General features: G+C 40.0%; 1 protein-coding gene across 2 annotated transcripts; it reads right to left on the reverse strand.

The window, feature by feature from the left end:
* Positions 1 to 346: 346 nt before the first annotated feature.
* LOC109413656 (stAR-related lipid transfer protein 7, mitochondrial-like) lies at positions 347 to 27,879 on the reverse strand. Of its 2 annotated transcripts, XR_009995742.1 has the most exons (7): positions 27,351 to 27,878; positions 13,350 to 13,692; positions 13,112 to 13,278; positions 12,702 to 13,052; positions 2,528 to 2,654; positions 2,143 to 2,271; positions 1,314 to 1,452 (listed from the first exon to the last, which is right to left on the reverse strand). XR_009995742.1 is itself a non-coding variant. In XM_029865196.2 (6 exons), exons 1-6 carry the CDS (start codon positions 27,567 to 27,569, stop codon positions 1,214 to 1,216), a joined length of 1,446 nt encoding a protein of 481 aa, XP_029721056.2. In that variant the 5' UTR covers positions 27,570 to 27,879; the 3' UTR covers positions 347 to 1,213. The 2 variants fall into 2 exon arrangements, 1 of the variants encoding a protein (XP_029721056.2); XM_029865196.2 differs by lacking the exon at positions 2,143 to 2,271 and having other exon boundaries at positions 347 to 1,452; positions 27,351 to 27,879.
* Positions 27,880 to 27,927: the final 48 nt, after the last annotated feature.

A 27,927-nucleotide genomic window follows, 5' to 3' on the forward strand; every position in this document is an offset into this window, starting at 1 on the left:
TCATATATGTAAAGAAACAGGTCAATGTATTGTAGCACTTTCAGAGAAAAATGATACCGTCGTGCGGGGTGTCATTGGGCCAAAGCTGGGTGACATTGGGCCACTATTTCGCACGTTTAGAATACGACGGCATATTGTGTGCTAAACTACTAGAATACATAATTCTAAGATAATCTGCATTCACCGTCGGATTCCCTGACTTATACCTACTGAATCCGTGGGATCGATGGACCAATATTATCCTCTAGGCCCAATGTCACCCCGAACGATGATAGCTAACATTTTGTCGACAACTCATAGCATGTCGGTCTATCTCTAAATATAGTTTTTTTTTTTGTAGAGGTACTACTTTTTCCCAAACACTATTTCTCCGAATATTTCATTATTGCGAAAAATGATTCAATTGACGTTACTTTTCTTCAACATGATCAGTTTGCCTCTCATGTTAGATCAAGTCAATTTATATTATTTTTCACATCATGATTCGAGGAAAAGTAGCACAATACATTATAGATAATAGTCTTGATAACTTTTTTTTGGAGCGGATCCAGTTTTTTTATGTTTTATATGTGATCAAACTTTTTCTTTGAAAACAAAACAAAGGTATAGAATATGTGTATTTACAGAAATAAGGACTTAAAAACAAACTTTTGACTGCACAATTTATTATAAACGAGTAATATTGCATTGTAGTGTGTTACATTATTTCTGCCCCAAATGTTTTTGAACTCTTCACCTCTCCAATGTTTTAATCACAATTTTTGGTAGTCACGATCTGTAATCGCTTGGCGCTTAGCTGCGGTAAGTATTGGGAAATCATTTTTTGTTCATAAAGCTAAACTTCTGTTCATAATGTGATAGCTATTTGCTCGAATTCTACACTATTTTTTGTCCGAATAATCCTAACATAGTTCAGAACTAAAACTAAAGTTATCTGCACATGTCGAGAGCGATCGTTGCTAAACTTCGAAACAACTAAAATTGCGTGAAACTTTTTTCTCAAACGGACACTCTTTACGATCAACGTTCTGTGAGTTGATACAACTGCTGTGTAGTATTTAGGTATTGGTAGATAGTATTACTTTAGCATCGATCGATACGCGCACGCCTTACGAGAAAAGCCTTGACTGAAACGCATCTTATCAGCTGCCTGAGCGGGCAGCCTTGCATCAGGTTCTGCCCCCACGGTTGTGTTCGGTTTCGTTTCAGTTCCTCATATGAAGTATAAATACGAATAGAGATAACCCCACCAGGAAGTTTTCTGCGACGAGCCACAGTCGTCTGGCGATTGCTGTTGCTGCTGAGAGGGTGACGATGGCATCACTGGGGAGGTCGATGTAGTTGACATTGCTGGACTTTGCTCTTTGGCGATGCTATTCAGGGATTGCAATTGCTCCGAGTGGTTTCTTAATGAATTTGGCTCGGTAACATGCGGCACGGGTTTCGGATTGGCTTGAGATTTTATTGGAGAGAACAAGATTCGGTGGATAGATTTTAACCCTAGAGAACTATGTGGCTGATGGTGATTAAAAAGGCATGCTCGAAGGTTTTAAACGTAGTTTGGGATGAAAGCTGGGCCGATGATTCTCTATGATAATCACTTTTAAGAGCCAGGGTGAAATATTAGAAGAATAATTCATCAGTTACATCACGTAGTGCCCTGTGGTGGAAAGAGTTCTTGGCGGGATGCTTTTGACGGACGTGAGTTAATTGAAAGGTAGAAGCAGCACTTCCATGAGCACGACACGTAAAACTAAGGCTTGGGGGACCAAGTCAGCAGACCGAGCGACTGGTCAAAAAAGGGAAAACAAGGATCAATCGACAAAGAAAGCTAACATCTAAGAACTATGACTGTGCTGAGAACCAGGCTTTGTTCCGGTAATAAAATAACAAGCTGCTTAGCATTAAATCTAAATTTTACGCATGAAAATCTTGCAATCAGTCTTGAAGATAGCGACCACAATAATGGTCAAGAAGCTCAAGCACCCATTTCGCTTATTGCATATTATCCCTGGACACAAAAGGTCTAAGTCTAACAAATCACTCCCAGGCTATCAACGATGCATATAATACGTGTTCTGCATGTGTATGAATAAATAAGATGCGCATGATTCAAAGGAACAGCAAATTGAAGATAATCACCTTTTAGCATATTCTCTAGATGCAGTGTGCTTTCACTACATATCACAAACTACTCAACGCGTTTCTCTTTGAAGCATCACTTTATTCTAAACAAGACGTAGCGCCAAAATTTCAGCTTTTTCTCTACTTCTACATTCGCTCCAAACGGGATTGGTTAGACACAATGGATTATCCCCAAAAAAAAAAACGTTTCGTTAATCCACCGGTGGGAAAGAAGATGATATCCGTTTATGTGTGAGTAAGCATGGGACATATGAACAGAAAAATAAGAACAAGAACATAAAACTCCAATGTAGAATGAATTAACAATCAAAAGGGAGAGGCATCTTACAGAGTGATATCCCAACCGCCCGGCAAACAGAGGCAACAAAAAATCGGCACTTACCTTCTTGCAGACTGGTACTGCCCTCGCCTTCGGTGCGAGCCTGAAGATAATCTTCATTGCTGAAGCCGGGTAGAGAATCCGGCGGGTACTCGTAACCCGGATCCCGGTGCTTATCCCAGAATTCCACCTGCGATTGTGAAGAAAATACACAGTTGATTAACTCACTCAACTTCATCTGTCTGTTCTGTAAGCCTTAATCCACGATCGAAATTAGGTATTTTGTTTTGGTAAATTCAAAGTAAGCGGCTTGATACATTCGGAGATGTTATTTGAATAATGAATATCAGGTATCAGGTATCAGTAGGTCGGCTCCAGAGGCACGTTCTCCTCCATTTGGGAAATTTGTGCCATCGCCATCAGGGTGTCGACTCAATTATGAAAATCAAATTCCCTGATTTTCCCGACTTTCCAGTCAATTTCACTGAAAATTCCAGGTCATGTAAATCTAAGCTTAAGGCAAAACTGGAAGCATTTTCTCATTTTTTCGGTTTTGATTTTTTATTAAATTACGAAGCAATATTTTCAAAATCGGTTTTCGTGCACATGTAGAGTATGGATCAAGGTGGAAAATGTTTTCCATTTTTGAAGAAACCATTTTTTTGTGAAATTTTGTTCAAAAATGATTTTGCAAAAAACGAAAAATATTTTCCGCTACAAAAAAATTTAGAAGATACCTTGATCCATACTCTACATCCCAACTAACATTTATAGTGAATGTAAACGTCAACAAAGCGTCCTCAATACGGCTTCATGCTGAGTTACTGTGTTGTACATATGGACGGAAGCTTCTATGCAAGCCCTATACCAATGAATCTGGCGAACTTAATCCACATGTATATGCTGTGCGAGCAGCTTCTATGCCACGAAGTCATAGCTCTTTTCTCGGCTCCTGTATAACCAGCAACTGAATAACATCTTGAGAAGGCGCTTTTTCAGCCTTTTCACAGTTGTTAAATAATAGTTATACGGCGTCCCCAAATTAAACGATTAAATATAATTAGGTTATGGATACCGTGACGCAATACATGTCACTTTTAAAATTGAATAATTAAAGTACTTGCCGCTACTTGGAATTGAACTTCCGATCTCCGTATCCACTGGTCCCGATGATGTCCTCACTGCCACACTGCTATACATAAATAGCATAGAAAATAGCCCGTTTTGTTTTACTCCAGACAAGGCTTCATAATTGTGCCACAAGAAACCTTACCCAACTTCATCTTGCTGCAAAAGTTTGTGAAACGTCAAACGCAATAATGTTTACATTGAACAAGCTGTGTGGTTGCGCCAACAGATTCTTCTTCACAGCTTCTAGCTGAAAGAGTGTTCTTTAAACGGCTACGAAGCGCTGCTGTTTTGTGTTTTGGCAACATTACAAAACGTACTGTATAAAAGCAGCTGTTGTAGTAGCTGGGACTCTTACTCGATTTGCACCTCTTCCAGCATTGAATTAAAGTGCAACAAAAGCAACCCAAATAATTTCACAGCACAGAGATGGATAGCTGTAAAGAATTCGTGTAGTAGCTATATATCCCGCTTGAAGTTTGTTTTGACAATAATGTTTACATCCGATAAGCCGTGTTGGTAAACCAACAGTTTCTTTATTACAGCTTCTAGCTGTAATGAAATCGCATAACGGCCTTTAAAGCGCTGCTGGTTTGGGGATTTGTCAGTATAACGAATTGGGTTGTTTAATGAATAAAATATTGCTAATTTCTATAGCCTAATCGAAAGAGCTCATTTTTCTGAGTATAACGTGATTTTATTCGATTCCAACACCTTTGTTTTGATGGTCAAATTAACAAAACAGTTTTTATTTTCGTGGATAGAATGACAGTTCAATCGATAGATTGACAGTTCGACCCGAACAAAAAAAAATCCCCATACAAACTTTAAATGCATTTTAAAAATAGTTCCCGGACTCCAAAAATTATAAAATTTTGGATTTAGACCAATTTTAGGGCGGAGAATCCTATTATGAAATAATCCGGATACCCCTAAAGAACCCAATTGTACTGTATAGTAGCAGCTGTTTTGTTAGTGGGGACAGCTATTCGATTTGTTCAAGTTTTCACATCTTCCGGGAAATCTCCCGGAGTTTGAATAGAGTGGAGTAAAGGCAGCCCCAGTGACAAGCAATGGATTTCTGAAAACCAAGTTTGGTAGCTGTATGGTGCTTGTTTTACAGTCGTGTATTAGCTTATGATTTATATTTGACTAGCTTCCCTTTTATTCAGCGTTGACTGCTTTTATTCGATGGTTACACAACAGAAAGCAAATGACCGAAGCTTATAGCGCTGAAAATGTTAGTTGGGATGTGCACGAAAACCGATTTTGAAAGTATTGCTCCGAGTGGAAAAATAGATGGAAAACAAAAAACAAGTGAACTGCACCAGATTTTTCCAATAGATTTAAGGCTTATTTACAGTATTTCTTAAGAATTCTTCTACCCAATACGCTGTACTGGAAATAACTTTTGACAAGTCAATACAATTATTTCTGATACTAATGTAAATAGATACAGTAAATGTATTGGGAATATCTGAATGCACTTTAAAATCTTTCCTAATTTCTCAAAAAAACCTTCATGAATCGTGTAACTTTTCATGCAAAATTCCCCCTCCTAAGAGTCTACGTTGTTTACCGACAAGGTCTAATTCTGTTTTCGTCACATAGTTATCATCTTGAAATAGCTGAAACTTTTCAAATGCTCTTCAGGAATATAACATAAAAGAGAATGTCTTTTCTATTTTATTGTGTTTTTATCTTCTTAAGTCTTTGTTAACTTGCAATTTTATTGGGATGTTTGGTAAACTAGTCACTTGATTCTTTCCATATTCTCATCAAAATTCTCGATGGTTTCTTTACTGCCCCTCTTGGCATGTCAGTCCCATGTTGTTTCTAATGCAAACCCTATTTTTGTCTCGCACGAGCCCATTTAAAATAAATTTGATATTTTTCTCGCCTCATTTCACAGCTCAATGTGCCACGAAAAGTTTATGCATCCCATGAATTCTCTTTTTTGAAAACAATTGGAGTTATAGCGCAACACGTAGGCACTTTGAAAAACAACATGGGACTGACATGCGAAGAGGGGCAGTTTACTGTAGACTTAGATCTATGAAAGATTTCTTGCAGAACGCAAGACTCAGTTTTTTTTTCAGAATTTAACCCACATATAGGTATTTTCATCAAATAATTAAACCTGCATATAATCTGGTACGCATCATTGATAATATCAGATGTATTCGTGAGTTATCATCACAGATATTTTTCCGTACCAAGAAACACTACAAAAGTTCACCCAAATTTTAAATTTACATAAATTTACATGTTTATCCCGTTCTCTAGTGCATAAGGTTTTCAATTGCCTTTAGAAGAGCTTAAAGAACACTAAGTTGAAGAGGCAGACCAAGCTCTACTGGAAGCGTAGATCTAGAATGAATCAGTCGAAGCACTACGCAATCATCTCGGGAAAATTTTTCTGGAATTATTACTCAAGTTTTAACAAAGATATCTCCAGAAAATAATAAAAATCACTAGTAGTCTGAACAACAAACTTCTGGGCATCGCAAGACTTTACTTTAAGTTCATTAGAAACCCATCAAGATACAGAAGTGAGGCATCTGAAAACAATACCACCAAAGAATGGACCAAACATTCGCTAAACATTATATTGAGTATAGTGTCATGTACTTTTAATTTTTAGCTTATTAATCGGACTTATAATTTTGTTATGAAATAAGACTTCATGATAAAATTCAGAATAGCATAACGTTAACTGAATGCTACAAAAATCAGGATGTAGTCAATACATTGATTTGATTGTAAATCAGAATCATGGACGTTACAGTTTGAAAAAACATTTTAGCAAGTTTTTCAAATTCCATAACGTGTTGTATAACTCAAATATTATGCTTTTGGTCGAAATACAAAGTGACCGAACGTGCGAAAGTTGATTTTTAACCTACTTAGAAATGTCGCAACTCAATTTGGATTAGTCCATATTGTTGCTCTTAATTAGCTTAATGATGCGCAACAGAAAAAATAGATTCAAATTTACTTCGCAGCTGCAACTTCGCATGTGCTTCTAGCGACGACTTCGATTTGGTGGTGCGACGATAATACATCGTTTTATGATTATCGTAAAAAATTTTCCCTGACCATCAACATAATTCCCTGACTTTCCCTGATTTTCCAGGACCAAAAATAAATTCCCTGACTTTCCAGGTTTTTCCAGGTAGTCGACACCCTGGCCATGAACACGAGCCTATTTATCATTTACCTGACGGAGAAGGGAAGGAAAAAGGATAGGACAGGGGAAAGGACAGGTAAGGGAATAGGATCGTCACGCATAAGCGTACCACAATGGGTTCAAACTGCGCCCTGAGAAGGGCATTGTGATAACGCATAAAGCGTAAAGAGAGCATATAGCTCTTCACCACAGCGGGTCAAGACTCAAGAACAACAGAACGTCCTGAAGATTCAGGTTTCTGAAGTCAGTTTCACTTAATAAGTGTTCTCCGAGTACTCGGAAACGCAATTGCGCAAAAACTGGACAGTTACATATTAAATGATACGAAGTTCCATAATTGGATTCCCAGCTATCACATGCAAATGAATCAGCTTGCTGAATATTCGCCATGTGATAGCTGAGTCGGCAGTGGCCAGTCAATGCTTTGACCAGAATGCTGCAATTCTGCTTTGACAGATTTGTAAGATACTTCGCCACCCTTGGAGATGGCTCAGTACAATACAATTTGGTTTGACGACATGACTCCAAACTATTCCAGTATTGTCTGTGTTGAGTGGCAGCCCAGGTGTGAATCTGAAGCTTTACCCAACACTTCAATATCGGAATAGCTGGCTCAGGGCCAATGAAGTCATGTGATGCTCCAGTGCGAGCTAACTCATCAGCCAATTCATTTCCAGCGATGGAAGAATGGCCAGGTACCCATACAAGGTGAACACCGTTTACTGAATTCAGCTCCTCGATTTGAGTTCGACAAGCGATAACTACCTTCGACCTAGAGTTGGCCGAAGCAAGTGCTTTAATAGCAGCCTGGCTATCTGAACAGAAGTATATAACTTTGCCCATTACGTGCTGCTGAAGTGCTGATTGCACTCCGCACATAAGAGCAAAGATTTCGGCCTGAAAAACGTTGCAGTGTCTACCAAGTGAGTAAGACTGATACAGCCTTAGCTCACGAGAATAAACACCAGCACCTGCTCGACCTTCGAGAAGGGAGCCATCAGTGTAACATACGATGCCGTCTGAAATACTTCTTTCCAAATAACCAGATGTCCACTCTTCCCGGGAAGGGAATTTCGTGGAAAATGTCCTATATGGAAAATTACAAGCAATTGTAAGATCACTTGGAGCAATAACAATTTCGTCCCAATTCACCAAAAGTGGAAACAACGAGGTGTGTGTTGATGTGCGGTTCACAGGAGTTTCCTCTAGTAGACCGAGTACCCATAACCGGTAAAAGCAAGAAAGTGCTTCTTGTTTGAGATGAATGTGTAGTGGGGCAACGTCAAAGAGAACTTCGAGCGCTGCCGTGGGAGTTGAAGAGAATGCTCCAGACATCGTCATTAAGCACATCCTTTGGAGATGGCCTAATTTTGATTGGATCGTTCTCATTTCGCCCTTTTGCCACCACACAAGACATCCATAGGCCAATATTGGCCGAACAACAGTTGTGCAAATCTATTTGATATACTTGGGTTTTAGACCCCAAGTAGTACCAAAGGTTCGCCGGCATTGCCTGAAGGCCATACAAGCTTTCTTGATTCTGAACTCAATATGAGGCGTCCAGGAAAGCTTGGAATCAAGAATGACTCCAACGTACTTTACCTGTTCAGTCACATTGATTTCAGAATCAAAAAGATGCAAAGGTCGAACGCCATTATGGTTTCGCCTTTTCGTAAAAAGAACAATACACTGTTTTACTCAGATTTGCCGAAAGGCCATATTGGCGACACCAACCCTCAACTACCTGAAGTGCTCTTTGCATCAGATCGAAAAGGGTGCTGATACACATACCAACTAACAATGTTAGGTAGTCTTTGCTAGGTTTCTAGCTGCACTCTGAATAGAGTTGAAACCTCTACACTAGACCCGAAGATAGAAAAGAGTACGTAATCTTTCAGAAGCAGTTAGCCAGCCGTACGCGGAAAATGATATCCATTAAGACACTGTTGCAACTGACTCAGAAAGTTACGGTAGAAGATTGGAAAGTTTTCAATTGGTCAGTCAGTCAGGATTTGTCTATGTAGTGTTATGGTCACACGGTTTGTGTTTGTCTCCTTGTTTGATTTTGTAGTATGGTTAAATATGTTTTTCTGCTCGTTAAGTCAGTTGTCGCATGTTTGTTTTTTTTTCATCGAATCAATCGAACCCTGTATGTTAAAATATAGTCGATCCTGTGTCAAATTGTTTTCTTGATTTCGCTAATCGTTTTCTACTTGTGTTCATCTCTTGTGTCCTTAAATTGTCATCGGTCCAAAATCCACAGAAACATGTAACTGAACCACCGACGAACCGACGTGACAGTGGTGATTCAAAAGTGTCCCCCCCAAATTTAACGGTCGACCACCGAAGCGAGCGATCGCTTCTGTCAAATCAGCGCAGACGCGAACCGTTTCCTATATGAACACACGGGGGTTCGGTGTCGAGCTATCAAATTATCGCGAGCCGTTATAGAGGTGGCGATAGTGTTTGGCTATTTTTCATCATGGCGTCGCGGACAACAAATTTGAATTTATTTGTTCTAGCTGTCACGTCGGTTCGTCGGTGACTGAACTTCTGAACATCTAAGCGATAATCAAAAATACGCCAAGTTGGTCAGTTGATAGCAATAAAATTTTAAAATAATAAAGATTTCATGTCAACTTTCATCCCGCTACAAATACTATTAAAAATATTCAAATTCGTTCAATTGTCCTATCGGTCCTACCTAGATGATCCATGTCATTTTCTACGCTTGGCCTAGAAATGTCAACCTAGTCGTACACAAGTAACGTTGTTCAGTTAATATAAAGCAGTCAGTTTTTGTCCAAAATGTCACGTCGAACGCATTGACGTCAACAATGCCTTTAAGTGTTCGCACGTTAGCTTTGAATCTATCAGCACAATTAAGTGCTACAAATCTCCTTCCCACTATTGATTCTTCGGTCGATTTTAATTGCTTTATTTAAAGAATATATGACCAACTAACATATTAAAAATTCGAAAAAGCGACTATGACAATAATAAGTTACTATGTAATAAAAATCAACCGAGAAACGTGGGAAATAGAGCCCAAACAACATTTTGAAGTCAGATGGCTGTAAAAGGTTCCAAAACCTGTCACAAATCCTATAATACTTTTATTAGGATTTGTAACGATCATCAAAACCTTCTCAAATCCAACCGACTTGGAACTATTGCTTGGGAATAGACTCTACTGAGCCCCGGCGGTTCCTCCTGTTTATCGAGCATGTCTGATGCATATGATCAGCCATACTCCATCTGCAGCAGCCGGTTCGTGATGAACCGTTGGAGGCGCATTAAAGTGTTAAAAAGGTGATATGTTTCACAAAGGAACACTACATTACAATAATCAAAATGAAACTCCTTCACTTTAATACCGTCAACCCCTGCGAACTTGGCCAGGGTGCGAACTTGGCCAGGGAACTAACAATGTTAGGTAGTCGTCGGCAAAACCCTAAGTAGGAAATCTGCTATTATTGAGTTGCCTCAATAGCGTATCTGCTACGAGATTCCACAAAAGTGGTGACAAGACTCCCCCTTGGGGGAATCCACAAACACTCAACTTTCAAATCCCTGCTAGACGCAATGTCGAGAAGAGATATCGGTTTTTGAGCATTTGATAAATCCAATTAGAAATCATTGGAGATATACCATGACCCCGTGCGGCATCCAATATGGCATCGAAAGGCACGTTGTCAAAGGCACCCTCGATATCTAAGAAAACACCCAAGCAGGATTGCTTTTGAGCGAATGCCTTCTCGATATCGTAAACAACTTTGTGTAAAAGAGTCACCACAGTGGACTTTCCAGATTGGTTAGCATGTTGGTTCACATGAAGAGGCACATTGGCCAGATGAACATCACGGATGTGATGATCCACAATGCGTTCTAAGCCTTTCAAAAGAAAAGAGATCAAACTGATAGGTCTGAAACTCTTTGCTTCTTCATACGACGCGCGTCCCACTTTCGGAAAGAACTTCATAGTAATATCCCGCCAAGATTTGGGAATATACTCTATAGCAAAACTGCAAACAAGTATATTTTTCAAAACATGTTTGAAATAATCAATTCCCTTCTGAAGCAAAATAGGATAAATCCTATCTGCTTCAGGAGATTTGAAAGGAGCAAAGCTATTAAGTGCCCACTCAATCGATTCTATAGTTACTCCGAGCCAAAGCCAGGGAATCATAACTACAACAAAAGACATCAGGTTCATCCGAAGATGAAATATCCACACATGCAGGGAAGTGTGTGCTGAATAAGCATTCCAGAACTTCCCCATCAGAGGAAGTCAGATCGCCATTTGACAAACGAAGTTCGTTCACTCGGAAATCCTTAGATTTCGCAAGGATTTTGTTTAACCGACTGACTTCACTCAAACATTTGTACAAAGGACCGGAGAGCTTTCCTGTAGGCCTTGCGAGCCGACCTGAAAGCCTCCGAACCAGCCGAACGTCGTCTGTTCCAACTCTTTCTACATTGTTTCCTGAGTTTCGCCAGATCAGAGTTTCTCCAAGGGGTTCCTCTGTGATCTTCACAGACCGTACAGGGCATGCGTTGTAGTATCAACGGCATCATCTAAATCACTTGGAGTGACAATGGATGGTGGTGACGCAGCCAAATCAGTAAAAAGATCCCAGTTTGTTGACCTAGGATTCCTGAAACGCAATGTCTGCGAAGTAACATTTAAATGTTCAAAAAAGATGTTGCGATGGTCAGATAAAGATTCTTCATCTGACACATGTCAATTGGTCAGCTCGTGACTAATTCTACTAGAGCAAAGCGTTATCTAACACTTCCTTTCTAACAGATACCATGAAGGCTGGGCGGTTGCCTATGTTAAGTATTGCAAGAGCTGTACTACTTAAGTACCGTGATTTCGGGTGGCTGTAAACATGTAAACTCACCATTCAATAACTCTTGAACCTGATGATGGACATTTTTTATTTTTTTTTAAGTTTAAAGCATTATTTTTAACAAATAAAAATGGTCCTCACGTCGATCAATTTCACCCCACTGACCAATTTCACCCGAAATCACGGTACTCCATCAAACTGGAGCCTCTCAAGGTAATGTTTGACTGTCCCAAATGATATGGTGAGCATTAGCATCACTGCCAACAATTAGCGGAAGGCCTTTTGAAGTGCAATAAGCGATGACTTGTTGGAAAGCATCCGTAGGGGATGGTTCATCATGCGGTAAATTCACCGAACAATAGACGTATTTCCTGTTGAGGTTTCCAATGATAGCACATACATCTCTGGTGGTTAGTTCAGAGATGAGTGTAGCAACTATTGCGTTGTTGACAAGCACACAGGCTCGAGGCATGACACGCGAGTTTGCCATTTCATGTTTACTGAAAGTAGCAAACACAGGGTTCACAAAGTTTCCTAGATAGAAATTCCCCTTACGAAAGTAAGGTTCTTGTACCAAGGCCACTTGGGCTGTACCGTTTTGCATAAGTCTGTAAAGATTGATCGTTGCAGTTCTTTTATGCTGAAGATTGATCTGAGCTATCCTAACCGTAGCCACTACCCAAACTACATAGGTAAGATTAAACTCTTCGCAATAACAGCACAACAAAGATCAATCTAGTTGAGGCCAGAAAAACAACAGTTCTCAGGCTGCACTTCTAGCTAAGCAGATAACTAATAACTGGAGGTCTTTGTCATTGGCTGACCCGTGGAAGCATAAGTTTGGATCTTGTGAGGACTAAAGTTATATTGGATGTTCTTTCCACATTGTCTACTCACAATTTTGCTCTATGGATTTACATAATCAAAATTATGAATTAACCATGGATTTTGTTTGAAATGTAGAAATCCATCACATGAAAGAATCGTTGCTTTTTTGGAATTAAAATATATCGACTATGGATTAGGCTATTAAAAGTAGGTAAATATTTGATAAAAAACTTACGATTCTCGTTTCATTCTGCTTCTTCGCCGAAGCGTAGTTGACGGTCGCCTGATGCAGCTGCCCGAGAAAATCCGGCATCTGCTTCTTGGCCACCCAGTTGGTGATGTACTTGGGAATCGACAGGCCCGGATTATCAAAGTAGGTCAATATGAACGATAGGCCCGGTTTGCTAAACGTACCACTGGTTGGCTTGATGACCATATAACTCCAGTATTCGTTGACTCTTTGGTTGCTCGGTTTCTCCGGACATTTGGGATGCTGGACGCTCTTGTTGACGATGACGATAACCTTGCGTGAGCGATCCACAAAGTAGCGCCGGTTGTACACGTAATCGCGGTTGGCAAACAGTTTCTGAAAATTTGAATGACGGTACAATGTATTTCATATTCAAAGTAGACAGGAATACCAACCGGCCACAACATCTCCCAGTAGATTATGCTGCTGTTGGATCCCTTGGTAGTGTCTTCGTCGACAACCTCCAAGCTGACGGCGGTGTTGTCCCACTTTTTCCTATACTCGACGTCGGTTTGTACATGCAGGAAGTCCTCCGCTGTAATGTCTGGATATTCGACGTACACTGCAATATAAGAGGAAAAGCATTAGATTCAATTTTTATCATAAGATCCAGTCACTTTGTCTATTCCTCACCTTTATAAGCATACAGTCCCGCTTTGAGCTCCTTCCGCCAGGTGATCATGGTCTTCTGCTCGATGTACGGCTCCCATGCGGTGAATTCGTTATCCTCCCGGGACAACATATCGGTGACGTTTTTCGGGCAGCAACAGTACCGGATACCCTCCACTCGGCAGTCGATTTCTTTCCGCTTCTGACATCGTGGACAGAAGATGGTTTCTTTCTTTAGCCGATCCAGAAAGTTGAAATCGTCAAAGTAGTCCTTTACGTCCTCGTACTCGATCCGTTCCCGATCCCAGTCGAAGGCGGCGAGCAGGGCCGTTGACGACAGGAGAAATCCTTTGGCATGGCGTTGGGCCTGTGTGTGAAAGGGTAATAAAAGTGGGAGTGACTGATGAAATTTGATCTCTCGAGATCTCTCTCTAAATTTGGGTAAAATTTTAGGGAAAACACAACTCAATCCGGGTTTTACATTTGCTGTTTGCAGCATAGTTGTCCCATGTTAGGGATTTCCATGAAACATTTCTCTATACTCAGCGAAGTAAACTACCGAAATTCATCAAAATACGTTATGAAATTTAGCCATAACTGGAACGTATGAATGCTATAATAATAATACCTTATAAAAATTGATGATGATACTTGTTATAACCTGATTACTAGGCCTTTCTAATTTTTCAAAAATGTTCTGTGATTCTCAAGTCCACCGCCATATTTTGATTGGCATCCAAAAAGAAGTTACTGGTCAAATTGGGTAATATATATGGAAACATATTCTAACTAACTTCTTTTTGCTCAAAATTAGCTTAATGCAAGAAGGCCTAATAAGCTTAATGCCAGAAATTCTTCAGAAATTATGCTCCGTACGTACTTCAGAAATTATGCTACGGATTCTTCAACAGCTTTCTCCTGAATTTTTTGCTGGGATCTTTCCAGGCAATCTTCGTGGTATTCTTCTTCAGGAATTTCTCCAAGAACTCATCCTGAAATTCCTCCAGAGACCAAAGATTCTTTCAGTTACCCCTCATGGAATTCCTGCAGAAATTCCGCTTGGTCTTCCTCCAAGGATACCTCAAATAACTCTTCCTGCGGTTCTTCTAGGAATTCCTCTCCAGAAATTCCATCTATGGTACCTGCAGGAGTCCTCCACTGCCGTTCTAAGCATATCTGTACCATGTTGTTTTTTTACGCATACTGTCCCACTGCTATAACTTAAGTTCTATCTTAAAATCGATGTCTGAAAGATGCTTAACGTTATCATGGAATATTCATTTGTGATGCAAAATGGAAAAACTATTAAATCAACTTCAAATGGCTCTGTTACTAAGAAAAACACGGCAAGAATGCAAAACAACATGGGACAGATGTACTTAGAAGGGCAGTCCAGGTATACTCAATAAAATTTTCTTTTGCTTTCCCCAGACATTTTTGATGGGGTTTCTCTAGAAATTCCTGTTTTGTTTTCTCCAGTAATTCCTAATAGGATTTCTGCTGATTTTTTTTACAATGATAAATCCCAGAACCGTACTAAGAGTACATACCTCCATAGAGATTTTCTTGTGATTTCTCCCGAAGCTCTCCAGTGATTCCTCTTGGATTTTTTACCCAAACGATATTTCCAAGGATTCCCCATAAATTTCTCATGAAATTCCTCCAGGAACTCCTCTTAGCCTTTATCCAGAAATTCCAGCTGGATTTCTTAAGCAATTCCTGCTGTTTTTCTTCCAGGAATTCCTCCAAGGACTTCTTTAGAAACTGTAATTCCTCCCGGGATTCCTTCAAAACTTTTGCTGGGATTATTTAAGGCAATCTTCCTAGGATCCTTGCAGAAGTTCCTTCGGTGTTTCCTTCTGGAATTCCTCCCATTTTTTCCTTGCATTTCTCCAAAAAAATCTCATGGCACTCCTCCAGGTACTCCTCTTGACTTTCATCCTGGAACTCTTGCTGGGATTCCACAAGCGATTCCTGCTGCTTCTATTGGCGATCAAATGTGAGGTTAGGTAACGCAAAATTTTCAACTTTGGAAACAAAAATAACATATTACTGATGAATGCATTGTATGTAAGTTATTTGTATCATTAATAATTCAGTCTAGGGTTTGTAATTCACTGTTTTAGAGAAGCCCACCTGCGCAATTTAGCTTTGCGTTTGATCGTCAATTGTTTCAGAAATTTCTCCTGGGTTTCCTCCAGAAATTCTTACTGTGATGCCTGCAGCAATCCCTCTAGGGGTTTCTCCTGGCATTCTTACTGGGATTCTTCTAGGCAGTCTTCCTAGGATACTTCCCGAAATGCCTTTGGTGATTCTTCCAGAGATTTTTCTGAAGACTCATTCAGAAACCCTTTACAGATTTTAGAAATTTATCATGGTATTCCTCCAGGAATTCCAGCTGAAGGAATCCCAATAGAAATCTCTAGAGAAATCAATCGCTCTAAGAATTTCGGGATATAGACCCTAGGATGTACGGTAAGGGCTGGGTATGCTGCGCAATTCAGATCCCATTGTGATCCATTAGTCTCTGCCCAGCAACTCCTATTCCTACCCCCTCGCGGTACCGGCCGGAAACTGAGCAACCTTAGGGAAGATCGGGTAACCAACCCCGGTGGGAACTTTAGTCGTAGGCTAACAGGGAAGGGGGGGGGGGGTTGCTTCGGCAAACCTGAGCGTCTGTTCTCCAGGAGGAGCGGCTCACAACAGCGTCTGATCCCCATATTAGGGGCGGCTGATCTACGTCCGAGTGCCAGGGAAGGACTCTAAGCTCAACTGTGCACTATGGTCCTCCGAAAAGTAGGGGATTGGTGTCAGGCCCTACAAGCCAGCCGTAAAAAACATTGTAACGGAAAATCAGCAAGAATAATAAGGACTGTTCAATTTATAAAACGGACAACTTGCTTGCGCGATATTTTTTTTTATTTTTCAATAAAATTATTATCAGTTTTTTGTATAACTTTCTATAGCTATTCTCAAATGTAGGAAAAATATAACATTATGCAAAATGTTCTTTATTGTGTAACTGTTCAGTACTGTCTGTTCTAAAGAGGTCCAAATGTTCAATGCGGCATTTCAAATATTACGGTTTTCGTTACTAGTTTTACGTTGTCTGAAATACTTCTGAACAATTTGGACCCGATGCACGGATTTTCCGGAAACCGGTTCCGATTGTTCCGGTATCTATTTTTCGAATGTAAACAAATATCGGTAAGCGATACCTCAAATTTCGTTTTTTTTAAGATACATCATTCTTTTCTGAGCCGTTTTTGCGTTATCCGAAATATTTGCTCCTGTGTTATATTCAGAAATTCCTATCTACATATCTACCTATAAATTCCTCTAGGAACACCTCTATCTATTCTTCCAGTGATTTCTCTAGGCTTTCCTTTATGGATTCGTCTCGATATTTCTTCAATGAACTTTTCTTAGGATTTCTCCAGACAGTCTTGATGGGGTTTCACTAGAAATTCCTGCAGAGATTCCTACAGCAATCCCTCTTAGGTATCAGAAGCCGGCTCCAGAGTCACGGTATCCTCCTTTTGGGATATTTATTATTAGCTCTCGGAATTCTCCTAGGGATTTCTTCAGGAATTCCTTCAGAGATTTAAGCTCGAGTAATTACTGGGATTCTTCCAGCAATTCCTCCTAGGAATCCTCCAGTAATTCTAACTGGTGTACCTCCATGAAATCTTCTAGGGATTGGGATTTCTCCTGACATTATTGCTGGAATTGTTTTGGGCAATATTCCTGGGATTCCTCCAGAAAATTCTCCTGCGATTCCTTTAGGGACTCCTTCATGGATTTCTCTGGAATACTTCTACTGATTTTTCCAGGGAGTACTCTAGGCATTCCTTCTGATCAGTCTTGTTAGAAATCACAGTCATTGACACCTTTTCGTCGATATTCGGCTGCTTTTGTCTCCGACATTCGCAACATAAGCAATCAAACTACCGTACGAAACAAAAATGTCAAACGAATGCACTTGACCACGATTGCGGCTTCGGAAGACGATTCGGTTTTTGTTATTCCTGTCTTCTTCCACAATGAGAGCTGTGTTGGCCATATGTGTGTCGTATTCAATTCAACAAGCAAGAATAAGCTAATATTAACATTCATAATCGGAATTGTTCTGAAATCCATGCGAAAAGCTAGAATTAGACAAATGTCATCGTGTCAGACGACTTTGATTTGACCTTTGTTTATGTTTATTGATCTTCGTCCTACCGCTCGTGTTGTGTGTAAGAGGTAGCGGTAGCGCATGAATGTAACAAAGCAAGCTGACACCCGATTGCGCCACCGAAATGAAGGTAGTGAAAAGTGTCGAATGTTTAGAAGACTGCTTCTGATATATATATATATATATTTTATTTAAATTTCTTTGTATTTGTGAATTTTAACTTAATGCTAATTTTTCACACACAGCTTCTGATATACACTCCCGTTCAAAAGTTTGGGGTCACCCCCTCAAAAACATGTAATTTTTTTAGGCCCATATCTCCGCCAATTTGTGTCCGATTTCAAAACCCTAGGTTTCATTCAAAAAATAATAAGTCAAAGAAACTTTGAACATGATTTAAAAGAAACTTTTTCAAAAAATGTTGTATGTAAACTTAACCCAAAGTTGCCAAATTTTCTAAAAAATGAATATAAACTTACGGCAGTGTCGCTGGAAGTTGGGTCGACCAAATTTTAAGATGAGAGCGGTAATATGACCCATTTTCTATTAGCTTTCAACTGCTTTTTACATAACTTCGCTAAAAAATCTAGAAAAAAGGTATTAATTAAATTAATCCTTGATGTCATCGACCAAAAGTTTGGAGTCACCCCTCAAAATGCTGTATGGGCCAAAAGTTTGGGGTCACTATCGTAAAACATGGAAAAGTTTTTTTTTTTTATTTATGTGTATTTTAACTAGTTGCTAATTCTACACTCAACACATGGAAAAGTGATTTGTTGATATCTTTGTCATCTTTCATTCAATTTTAATTCTTCTTGGCTTATTTGAAACAAAATGAATGATACTTATTGCATAGACATTGAACCACACATATTTGTTGAAATTTACATACTAAAACTTAACGTAAAGTTGCCTTATTTTTTGAAGCGTGGTAAAATGTGCTAACTTTACATAACATTTTTATATACAAAAATCGTTAAATACGTTAAGTTGAAGACATCAAACATAAATTTAGTTAATTATCTTTGAAATGAGCCAAAAATAATTTAAATTGAACTATAGATGACGAAGATATCACCAAATCACTTTTCCATGTTTTACGAAAGTGACCCCAAACTTTTGGCCGATACATCATATTGAGGGGTGACCCCAAACTTTTGGTCGATGACATCAAGGATTAATTTACTTAATAACTTTTTTTCTAGATTTTTTAGCTAAGTTCTGTAAAAAGCAGTTGAAAGCTAATAGAAAATGGGTCATATTATCGCTCTCATCTTAAAATTTGGTCGACCCAACTGCCAGCGACACTGCCGTAAGTTTATATTCATTTTTTAGAAAATTTGGCAACTTTGGGTTAAGTTTACACACAATTTTTTTTGAAAAAGTTTCTTTTAAATCATGTTCAAAGTTTCTTTGACTTATTATCTTTTGAATGAAACCTAGGGTTTTGAAATCGGACGCAAATTGGCGGAGATATGGGCCTAAAAAAATGACATGTTTTTGAGGGGGTGACCCCAAACTTTTGAACGGGAGTGTATGTTCAAGGAACTTTTTTCAGGATTCTTCCAGGCAATTCTGATGGGATTTCACTAAAAAAACTTTAGTAATACATAATAGGGTCTATATCCCGAAATTCTTTTAGCGATTGATTTCTCTAGAGATTTCTATTGGGATTCCTTCAGCTGGAATTCCTGGAGGAATACCATGATAAATTTCTAAAATCTGTAAAGGATTTCTGGATGAGTCTTCAGAAAAATCTCTGGAAGAATCACCAAAGGCATTTCGGGAAGTATCCAGGATCCAGTATCCAGGAATGCCAGGAGAAACCCCTAGAGGGATTGCTGCAGGTATCACAGTAAGAATTTCTGGAGGAAGCCCAGGAGGAATTTCTGAAACAATTGACGATCAAACGCAAAGCTAAATTGCGTAGGTGGCGCTTCTCTAAAACAGTGAATTACGAACCCTAGACTGAATTACCAATGATACAAATGGAAGAAAAGTGAAATTATTGCAAATTCTTATAACTTACATGTAATGCACATTCATCAGAAATATATTATTTTTGCTTCCAAAGTTGAAAATTTTGCGTTACCTAATCTCACATTTGATCGCCAATAGAAGCAGCAGGAATCGCTTGTGGAATCCCAGCAAGAGTTCCAGGATGAAAGTCAAGAGGAGTACCTGGAGGAGTGCCATGAGATTTTTTTGGAGAAATGCAAGGAAAAAATGGGAGGAATTCCAGAAGGAAACACCGAAGGAACTTCTGCAAGGATCCTAGAAAGATTGCCTTAAATAATCCCAGCAAAAGTTTTGAAGGCATCCCGGGATGAATTACAGTTTCTAAAGGAGTCCTTGGAGGAATTCTTGGAAGAAAAACAGCAGGAATTGCTTAAGAAATCCTGCTGGAATTTCTGGATAAAGGCTAAGAGGAGTTCCTGGAGGAATTCCATGAGAAATTTATGGGGAATCCTTGGAAAAAATCGTTTGGGTTAAAATTCCAAGAGGAATCACCGGAGAGCTTCGGGAAAAATCACAAGAAAATCTCTATGGAGGTATTCTTAGTAAGATTCTGGGATTTATCATTGTAAAAATTTCAGCAGAAATCCTATTTAGGAATTACTGGAGAAAACATTCGCAGATGATATTACAATTGCTGTACGTGGTGCAAATGTAGTAAACAGCGTGATTAAATCCCAAGAGGCAATCGACGAGATGGTTCATAAAATTAACAACCTCGGTCTACAAGTATCCCCAACCAAGTGTTCAGCGATTGTTTCTACAAAAAGGACGATGGAGAATGTGCCTCAATTACGTGTCGAAGATCAAGTTTTGGAATACAGCACATCAATGAAACTGTTGGGTCTACACTTAACACCAACATTACACTGGGGAAAACACTTCTACTACCTTAAACACCGTGCGGGACAGTTTATGAACTTTATGAAGTCCATCGCTGGCCAAGCATGGGCAGCAGATCCTGGAGCACTTCTGACCATCTATAAATCATGCGTGAGACCTGTCTTGGAGTACGGGGCAATTTTTTCTGCGGAGCACCCGAAAAAGATGCCATTATACTGGATCGGATCCAATGGCACATAGCATACGCATTCTACTCGGATCAACCAAAACAACACATACTGGATCGTTAGAGGTGATGGCTGGACTAACACCGTTAGCCATCAGAAGGGAAGAAGCAACCATGAAATTCATCGAAAAAAGATATTCCACTAAATCCTGGAACGACAAGTTCGTGAAGACTACAATCAATGGTGCTACTCCAACCTGGCTACGTCGTAGCATCCTACAATACACGTCCTACACCGAACGGAAGTTGGAAACATTCGAAGTGCTGCCGTGTTTCGAGTTTGCACTGGACTTGAGACGAAAAGTAGTTCCGGTCGAAAAAACGGTACACCTCAAACTATCGGCAAATCCATCCTTAAGAGCCAATGAAGTCGTCCAAAATATTCTTGGCTGTCAATATCTAAATGCACTACAACTTGCTACAGATGGTTCCAAAGCCATTAACGGCACAGCCTTTGCGGTAGTAGACGAATTTGGCCATCCAGTGAGTCAAATCAAGCTTCCGGATCAGATTTCAGTATTTCACGCAGAGATACTGGCGCTTCGGAAAGACGTTCAAATTGTTGCAGCTAGACCCAGGGTCGATTATGTCGTACTCACCGATAGCTTGAGCAGCCTAGAGTTTCTCTTCAACATTCAAATCACTTCCTACACTCCTGCGGTGTGGTTTGAAATAAAAAAGCTAGTATTAATGGCCATTGAAGAAAAAGGGTCAAACATTATGTTCCTTTGGGTACCTTCTCATCAAAACATCGAGCTAAACGAAGCTGTGGACGTTGCAGCGAAAGAAGCATGTCAATCGGGTGGGGTAGACTACTACCGATTTACCTGTTTGGACATTAACGCGCACAAAATCTATCAACGTGTGACAATCAGCGTGGAATGTGGGAACTAAAGGCAGATTTGGCCGCAGCATAATTCCCACTGTATCAACACAAGCTTGGTTTAAGGACCAGGGTTTCTCGCGGAGGGAAATCGTATTATAGACTGTTTCAGAAATTATAAATACACTAACGAAACATACTAACGAAGTAAATAATACCAACTTTGTTGATGTTTCTGGTATATGTTAAAAAATAAGGCTCTGTAAACTAGATGATTAAAATTTAAAGTTGCACAAAGTGGTAAAAAAATGTAGCATAGTAGAAAAGAAAAAAATCTAACAGATAAAATATTTAATTTTCAAACACAATTTAAATTGCTGTATCGAAAATAAAAGATATTTCTCGATTGGTAAGAGTAATTTTTACTGGAATATTTGATCAAGAACCACCATTACGGGCCTCCCAGTACAAATTTTTTTGTTTCAAATTTCTCAATAACACCTGTTAGAAATAGGCAAAAGATTTCCTTCAGTGCTTAGTGAGCCCCGAGTTATCCGTTGCATAGTATTTTTCGTTATATTCTGCCATGGCTGCAGTTGAGTAACAACAGAAGAAAGGGAGAAGAACAGTTGTTGTAGTATCATGTCTAAAAGGTAGTTAGCAGAACATCGTAACGAGAGTTATTAATGATGCAATATTTGGGATGTTGAGTCGAGTATTGGAAGACAAAAATGGAACTTAAATGTAAGTTACTAAGCAAATGTAAGTGTAATATTAACTAATAAAATATGAACTATTTGCAGTCTTGAAGCTGCCGAAAGTGTAAGCTGCTCTCGAGAAGTTTCGCTTCTTCCAAGAAATCACGTTCTCAACAAACTTCAAGAATTTAAATCGCTTCTGAGTCGACGCAGACATGGATTCCGGTGATACAAGCAGTATCCGTAAGAAGTCGATAAAGGAACGTCTTAGGTTGCTAGAGCAACAGCATCTAATACGAATAACACAGCTTGAGGAAGAAGGTAGGCGATCTCGGCAGGAGTACGAACGGAGCGTGGAACGGATCGAACAAGCGACAGCGAAAGCCATCACAAAAATCAAATTACACTGTAAAGCTAAAAGGGACGCAAGAGCTAGGACGAGTGAGAGGGAAAATGTCGGCGAAACCTTGCCAGTCGTGCACAGTTCGTTTAGTGACGGAACCCTTGTTGAGTCCATCTGTAGCCCACCTGTACAGTGCGATGGAATAGCTTCTGCTCCACATCGGCCGAGTATCCAAATTGTTCGGCCGAATGCTCTACGTCACTTCATACCTGGTACCGAGAACGATAAGGAGGATCTGCATACAACATTTAGTCCAGAGCTGGCTGGTGGAATCGATGCGATCGAAAACTTCCGTAGTAAGGAAGGGTCTAGTATGCAAACAGTATTGCACTCTACAGTCGGTGTCAAGTCATGCTTCCACAGTACGGTACATTTAGAAACCTTATCCAAGTCCAATAGTTCCCGTAGTATGGGTCAACCAGAAATTGTAAACATAACCACTACAATTATGGATCAGTCTCTGAATGCTGAGAAAGCGTATTCGGTAACAAAACCGATAACGGTCACTCAAATTAAAATCGAGACAAAATGCGAATACCCTGAACAAGAGCTCTCTCACCACTCCTCTTTGCTAGAGTACATTGCTTCGCGGAGTCGTATGTGTACGGGAGAACCAATTCAAAAGATCGTTGTCGTTGCCTTGTTTACATGCGATTCTTCAAGAAGCAATGTAGTTGAAATGGACTCACTGATGGTTTCCAAATACAGCTCCATTCCAACAGAAACAGTCGGCCGAGTATTCGAGGCTGAAAAAATGGACTTCTATGGTAGGTGTGATCCACTACGAAAGATAGACAGCATCGGGTTTGATCCAGGTGGGCTAAAGAATGGAGCTCAGGTAAAACTGGTGCTGGTAAAGCGACCGATATGCGTGAACTATTTGGTAAACAACAGTGTTCACGAATATTCTCACTCGGAAAGGCTATCTTGGGATGCAGCCCGACGTTTGGAATCACCGATGTGTAGACTCTCTATTGCGACAGAATCGGAACAACAGCGATCAGCACGACGAACAGAGAAGAAAAACTACCACCGTAGCACCGATCGGAAGAGTAGATAGTAATAGCCACGGTTATGTGTAGTGTATATATCGCAACCTCTAGGTACGATCGTCGTCGGCTCGTGGTACCACCTAGACCGAAATAGTTGTTATGCAAACAGAATAATTGAAATTTGAGGAATGTGGTTGTGGATTGGTAAACATCAATGAATCCACTTATTGATTATGTTATTTTGAGTTTAATGAATTCGTTTTCTCAGGGTGTCATAAGTTTTATGGCGTTAGATAAACAAGTTGATGTAGTATAGAATTACGTGACGTGGAGGATATTTTGTGCTCAACGGAAAACCGGGACTACACGGGTGGGGGTATGTTAGAAATAGGCAAAAGATTTCCTTCAGTGCTTAGTGAGCCCCGAGTTATCCGTTGCATAGTATTTTTCGTTATATTCTGCCATGGCTGCAGTTGAGTAACAACAGAAGAAAGGGAGAAGAACAGTTGTTGTAGTATCATGTCTAAAAGGTAGTTAGCAGAACATCGTAACGAGAGTTATTAATGATGCAATATTTGGGATGTTGAGTCGAGTATTGGAAGACAAAAATGGAACTTAAATGTAAGTTACTAAGCAAATGTAAGTGTAATATTAACTAATAAAATATGAACTATTTGCAGTCTTGAAGCTGCCGAAAGTGTAAGCTGCTCTCGAGAAGTTTCGCTTCTTCCAAGAAATCACGTTCTCAACAACACCAGTAGCAACAAACGTTAAGGACAGACTTGTTAGAATCCCAAAATGGCCGCCGCAATGGCCGACTTTGGCACCTACTCACGATTTCGAGAGCACAAATCTCGTCGTAAACAAAACCAGCGCATCTGATCTTCTTATTTTAAGCTTATTACGAGTGAGCAAGAACAGAATTATAAAATGCACTGTTGTTTAAAACTTGTTTCTTGAGATTTGTGCGTCTGAAGTTCTAATGCAATCTTGAAGCGGGATTACAAGACGTTTGTCCTTAAGCAAACGAATGTCTTAATAACTGCTTACTGCATCCGTTTTTATGGTATGACAAGCTTTGCCATCAGAGGGATCGAATGAGCTGAAAAAATAAGTTTGTTCAGATTAAATGCGTGCAGAAAAGCTAAGAAATTGTGTGGTAGTTCTTATGTTCCGTAGAAAACCTTAAAAAATAATAAACTTGATCTCCGAAAAAATGTCGTGGAAATGCCTTTATCGACTTTTTCCAAATGCTGATCAAGGCATTCCTTAGACAACTTGTTGGCGAATGTGATAAAAATTTAGATAATTTTTGGTATTTAGTGATAAATAATGTTGAAATCATTAAAAAACACCTTTGTGCAAATGCAAATTTGAAAAAATAAGTTATTTGTTAGATAACTTGACTGTTCTTTAAAATACCAAGACAATTGAAAGGAAAGATAAAAATATGAAGTACAATATGCCATACTCCGAAAGAAGTTATAAAAATCATTACAATAGTTCATTTAATTTAATAAACAAAGTGTATTTATAATTTCTGAAACAGTCTATACTATCAAAGCTGATAAGCAATCACTCCAGATTACCGTCACATCTCAAGCGGAATAACATCGTTGAGGATGATACTTGTCCTTGTGGAGAGGCCCCAGCGTCACCTGAACATCTTCTCTTCGATTGCAATATCTACGGGAATTGGACGCGGATCGTCTGGACAGAGATCGTCAGTGAAGGAGCATTTCCGGACTTGCAATTAATACTCTGTAGTAGAAACATTAAGTTACTAAAACTATTACAAATTTCTTCATAAATTGTAACATTGATATGTACAGTATTTTCCGATCAAACATGGCCAAACAATGGAAACAAGAGGCCACTAATAAAAAAAAAATACTGGAGAAAACAAAACAGGAATTCCTAGAGAAACCCCATCAAGAATGTCTGGGGAAAGCAAAAGAAAATTTTATTGAATATACCTAGAGAAGTCCCTGGAATCACCGGTTTATGTATTCTGGACGAATTCAAAGAGAAATCCCAGAAGGAATCGCATGAGGCATTTCTGGAGGAATCCCAGGAAGATTTACCGGAGGAATTCCAGCAAAAGTGCCATGACAAATTCGTATATGAATCACTAGAAGAATCCCTGCACGTACCATAGTTGGAATTTCTGGAGGAGGAATTGCTAGAAGAACCGCAGGAGGAGTTGTTTGAGGTATCCTTGGAGGAAGGTAAAGAGAAATTTCTGCAGGAATTCCATGAGGAGTATCTGAAAATATCTTTGGAAAATATCTTTGGAGGAATTCCTGGATAAGTCCTTGGAGAAATCCCTGGAAGAGCAACCGAAGGAATTTCTGCAAGAATTCCACGAAGATTGCCTGGAAAGATCACAGCAAAAAGCCAGAATAAATTTGTAGAAGAATTCGTAGCATTTCTGAAGTAGGAGTCCTAGCAAGGACAGCTGGAAGAACCGCAGGAAGAATTGCATGTGGAATCTTGGCTGAAATTTCTGGAGGAAGGCCGCGAGGAGCTCCTGGAACCTTAACCCCTGGAAAAATCTTTGAAGAATCACCGGACGAACTTCTGAAAAAATCACCCAAATATTTTCATGAATATTCCTCGCAAAAAATCCTGGAGAATTCACACGAGGTAGAACCACAGTTGCAATTGCTTGAGGAATCCCAGCTGGAATTCCTGGATAGAATCTCTGTAGATGTGCCTGGAGGAATCACCGGAGGAACTTCTGAAATAGTCACAGGTAGATTACAAAATGATTACACCAAGAATTCTTGAAGGAATTTCTAGAATTCCGGGAAGTATCGTAGAAGGAATATCTAGAGAAATCCTAGTAGGAATTGCTGGAGGAATTTCTACAGGAATTATTAGAGGAATGCTGGGAGAATCCCTAAGAGAAATTCCTTGAATGAATACCTGGAGGAGGGCTGGGAGCCTCTTCGGGCCAATGTGAGGTGATCGAAAGGTGGAAGCAGCACTGCAGCGAACACCTGAATGGTGGCATAGAAAGCTGATACTGAACGGATGAAAAAACTACGACTACGCACAATGGATGATGGAAGCCCATCAACTCCCTCAATAAGTAAAATTAAGGATGCCATTCAACTACTTAAGAACAATAGGGTAGCTCTATCCTTGCGCTACATAGCCTAACAGATGCGCAATACAGCACTAAGTGTGACGTTAGATCCGACGTATGGTTTGGAAGATGAATCGATTTTCAAAATTCAATGTGATGTAGTACAAATAAATGTAATGCTGGTTTTGTTGTTTTGCCCGACACACTGTATTCAACGCTTTATTTTTAAGCTGTATCTAAAGTTACACTGGACCTGTTTACGAATCGAACCTAACAACGCGCATTGTGAATTTACCAGCTAAAAATATCGTCCTCGAGACTGATGAAGACCTACCTACCTCCTAAATTGAATCATATCACTTTCGCTTCTGCAGCGCCGTTTGTTGCCATGGGCAGACTGGGAGCTCAAAGCATGGGCGCCTTATCTGTTATTGTAGGTAGCATCAGATATTACATTCTAAGTATTAGTTGAACAGTAATCAAAATATTCCGTAAGATTCCGTCAATTATGGTTCAAAGCGGTGACTATAAAGATCTATTCTTATGCAAATTAAATCGGCCCCTCCTCAGTGCCGCCGCTGTATCAGACCAAGTGCCGAAAGCGCAGTCGAGGTGATAACAAAATCTCCCTCCGACGAAGACGACCACCAAAAAGAACTCGAGAATCGCAATTTATAGAAGGCGGCTGCTGCAGTTATGTAAACGTCCAACTCCCCGTTGATAACTCGGTTAGAACCCACATCCCCCAATACACACCTGTCCGCGGAATCGTTTCAGCAGTTCCCGCAGGGCTCGTTCCTCCCAAATCTTGGCATACAGGGCCAGTATCTGCTGACTGCGCCGGAGCTGCTGGGCAAACACAAACTCACACTGGGTGGCCCACAGCCGCAGGATGTTCGGCGACTGGTCCCGGACGTTTTTCCGCAGATATCGATTGACCTTCCGCAGGACCAGCGCGTTCGAGAAAAGTTTCATCTCCCCTCGAGAATAATAACACAGTCCACTTAGGCACAGAGGCGACGACCGAAAAACCAAATGCGCATAATTCGCGAACCGGCCGGAACGGGGGTGCTTTCGCGGATTTAACACCTGCACTGGTTTGTTTGCGGTTGCGGGATTCCGACGCACTAGGAATAACACTGGTTCAAGGACGGAAGCGACAGTTTTCAACGCGATTTTCCAGCGCTGAGCGATTCACCTGTGCGCGATGTGTGATGCAACCGTGCACGACTCGTCCGTCGCGAGTTTTCACTCCTGGGATGCACTTTTACGAAACCCGCAAGCAGAAAGATGCACTTTATGCAGTTGAATGTCAAACACGCGTGCGGATGAC

Source organism: Aedes albopictus, chromosome 3 (genome assembly GCF_035046485.1).
Source record: "Aedes albopictus strain Foshan chromosome 3, AalbF5, whole genome shotgun sequence".
NCBI lineage: Eukaryota > Metazoa > Arthropoda > Insecta > Diptera > Culicidae > Aedes > Aedes albopictus.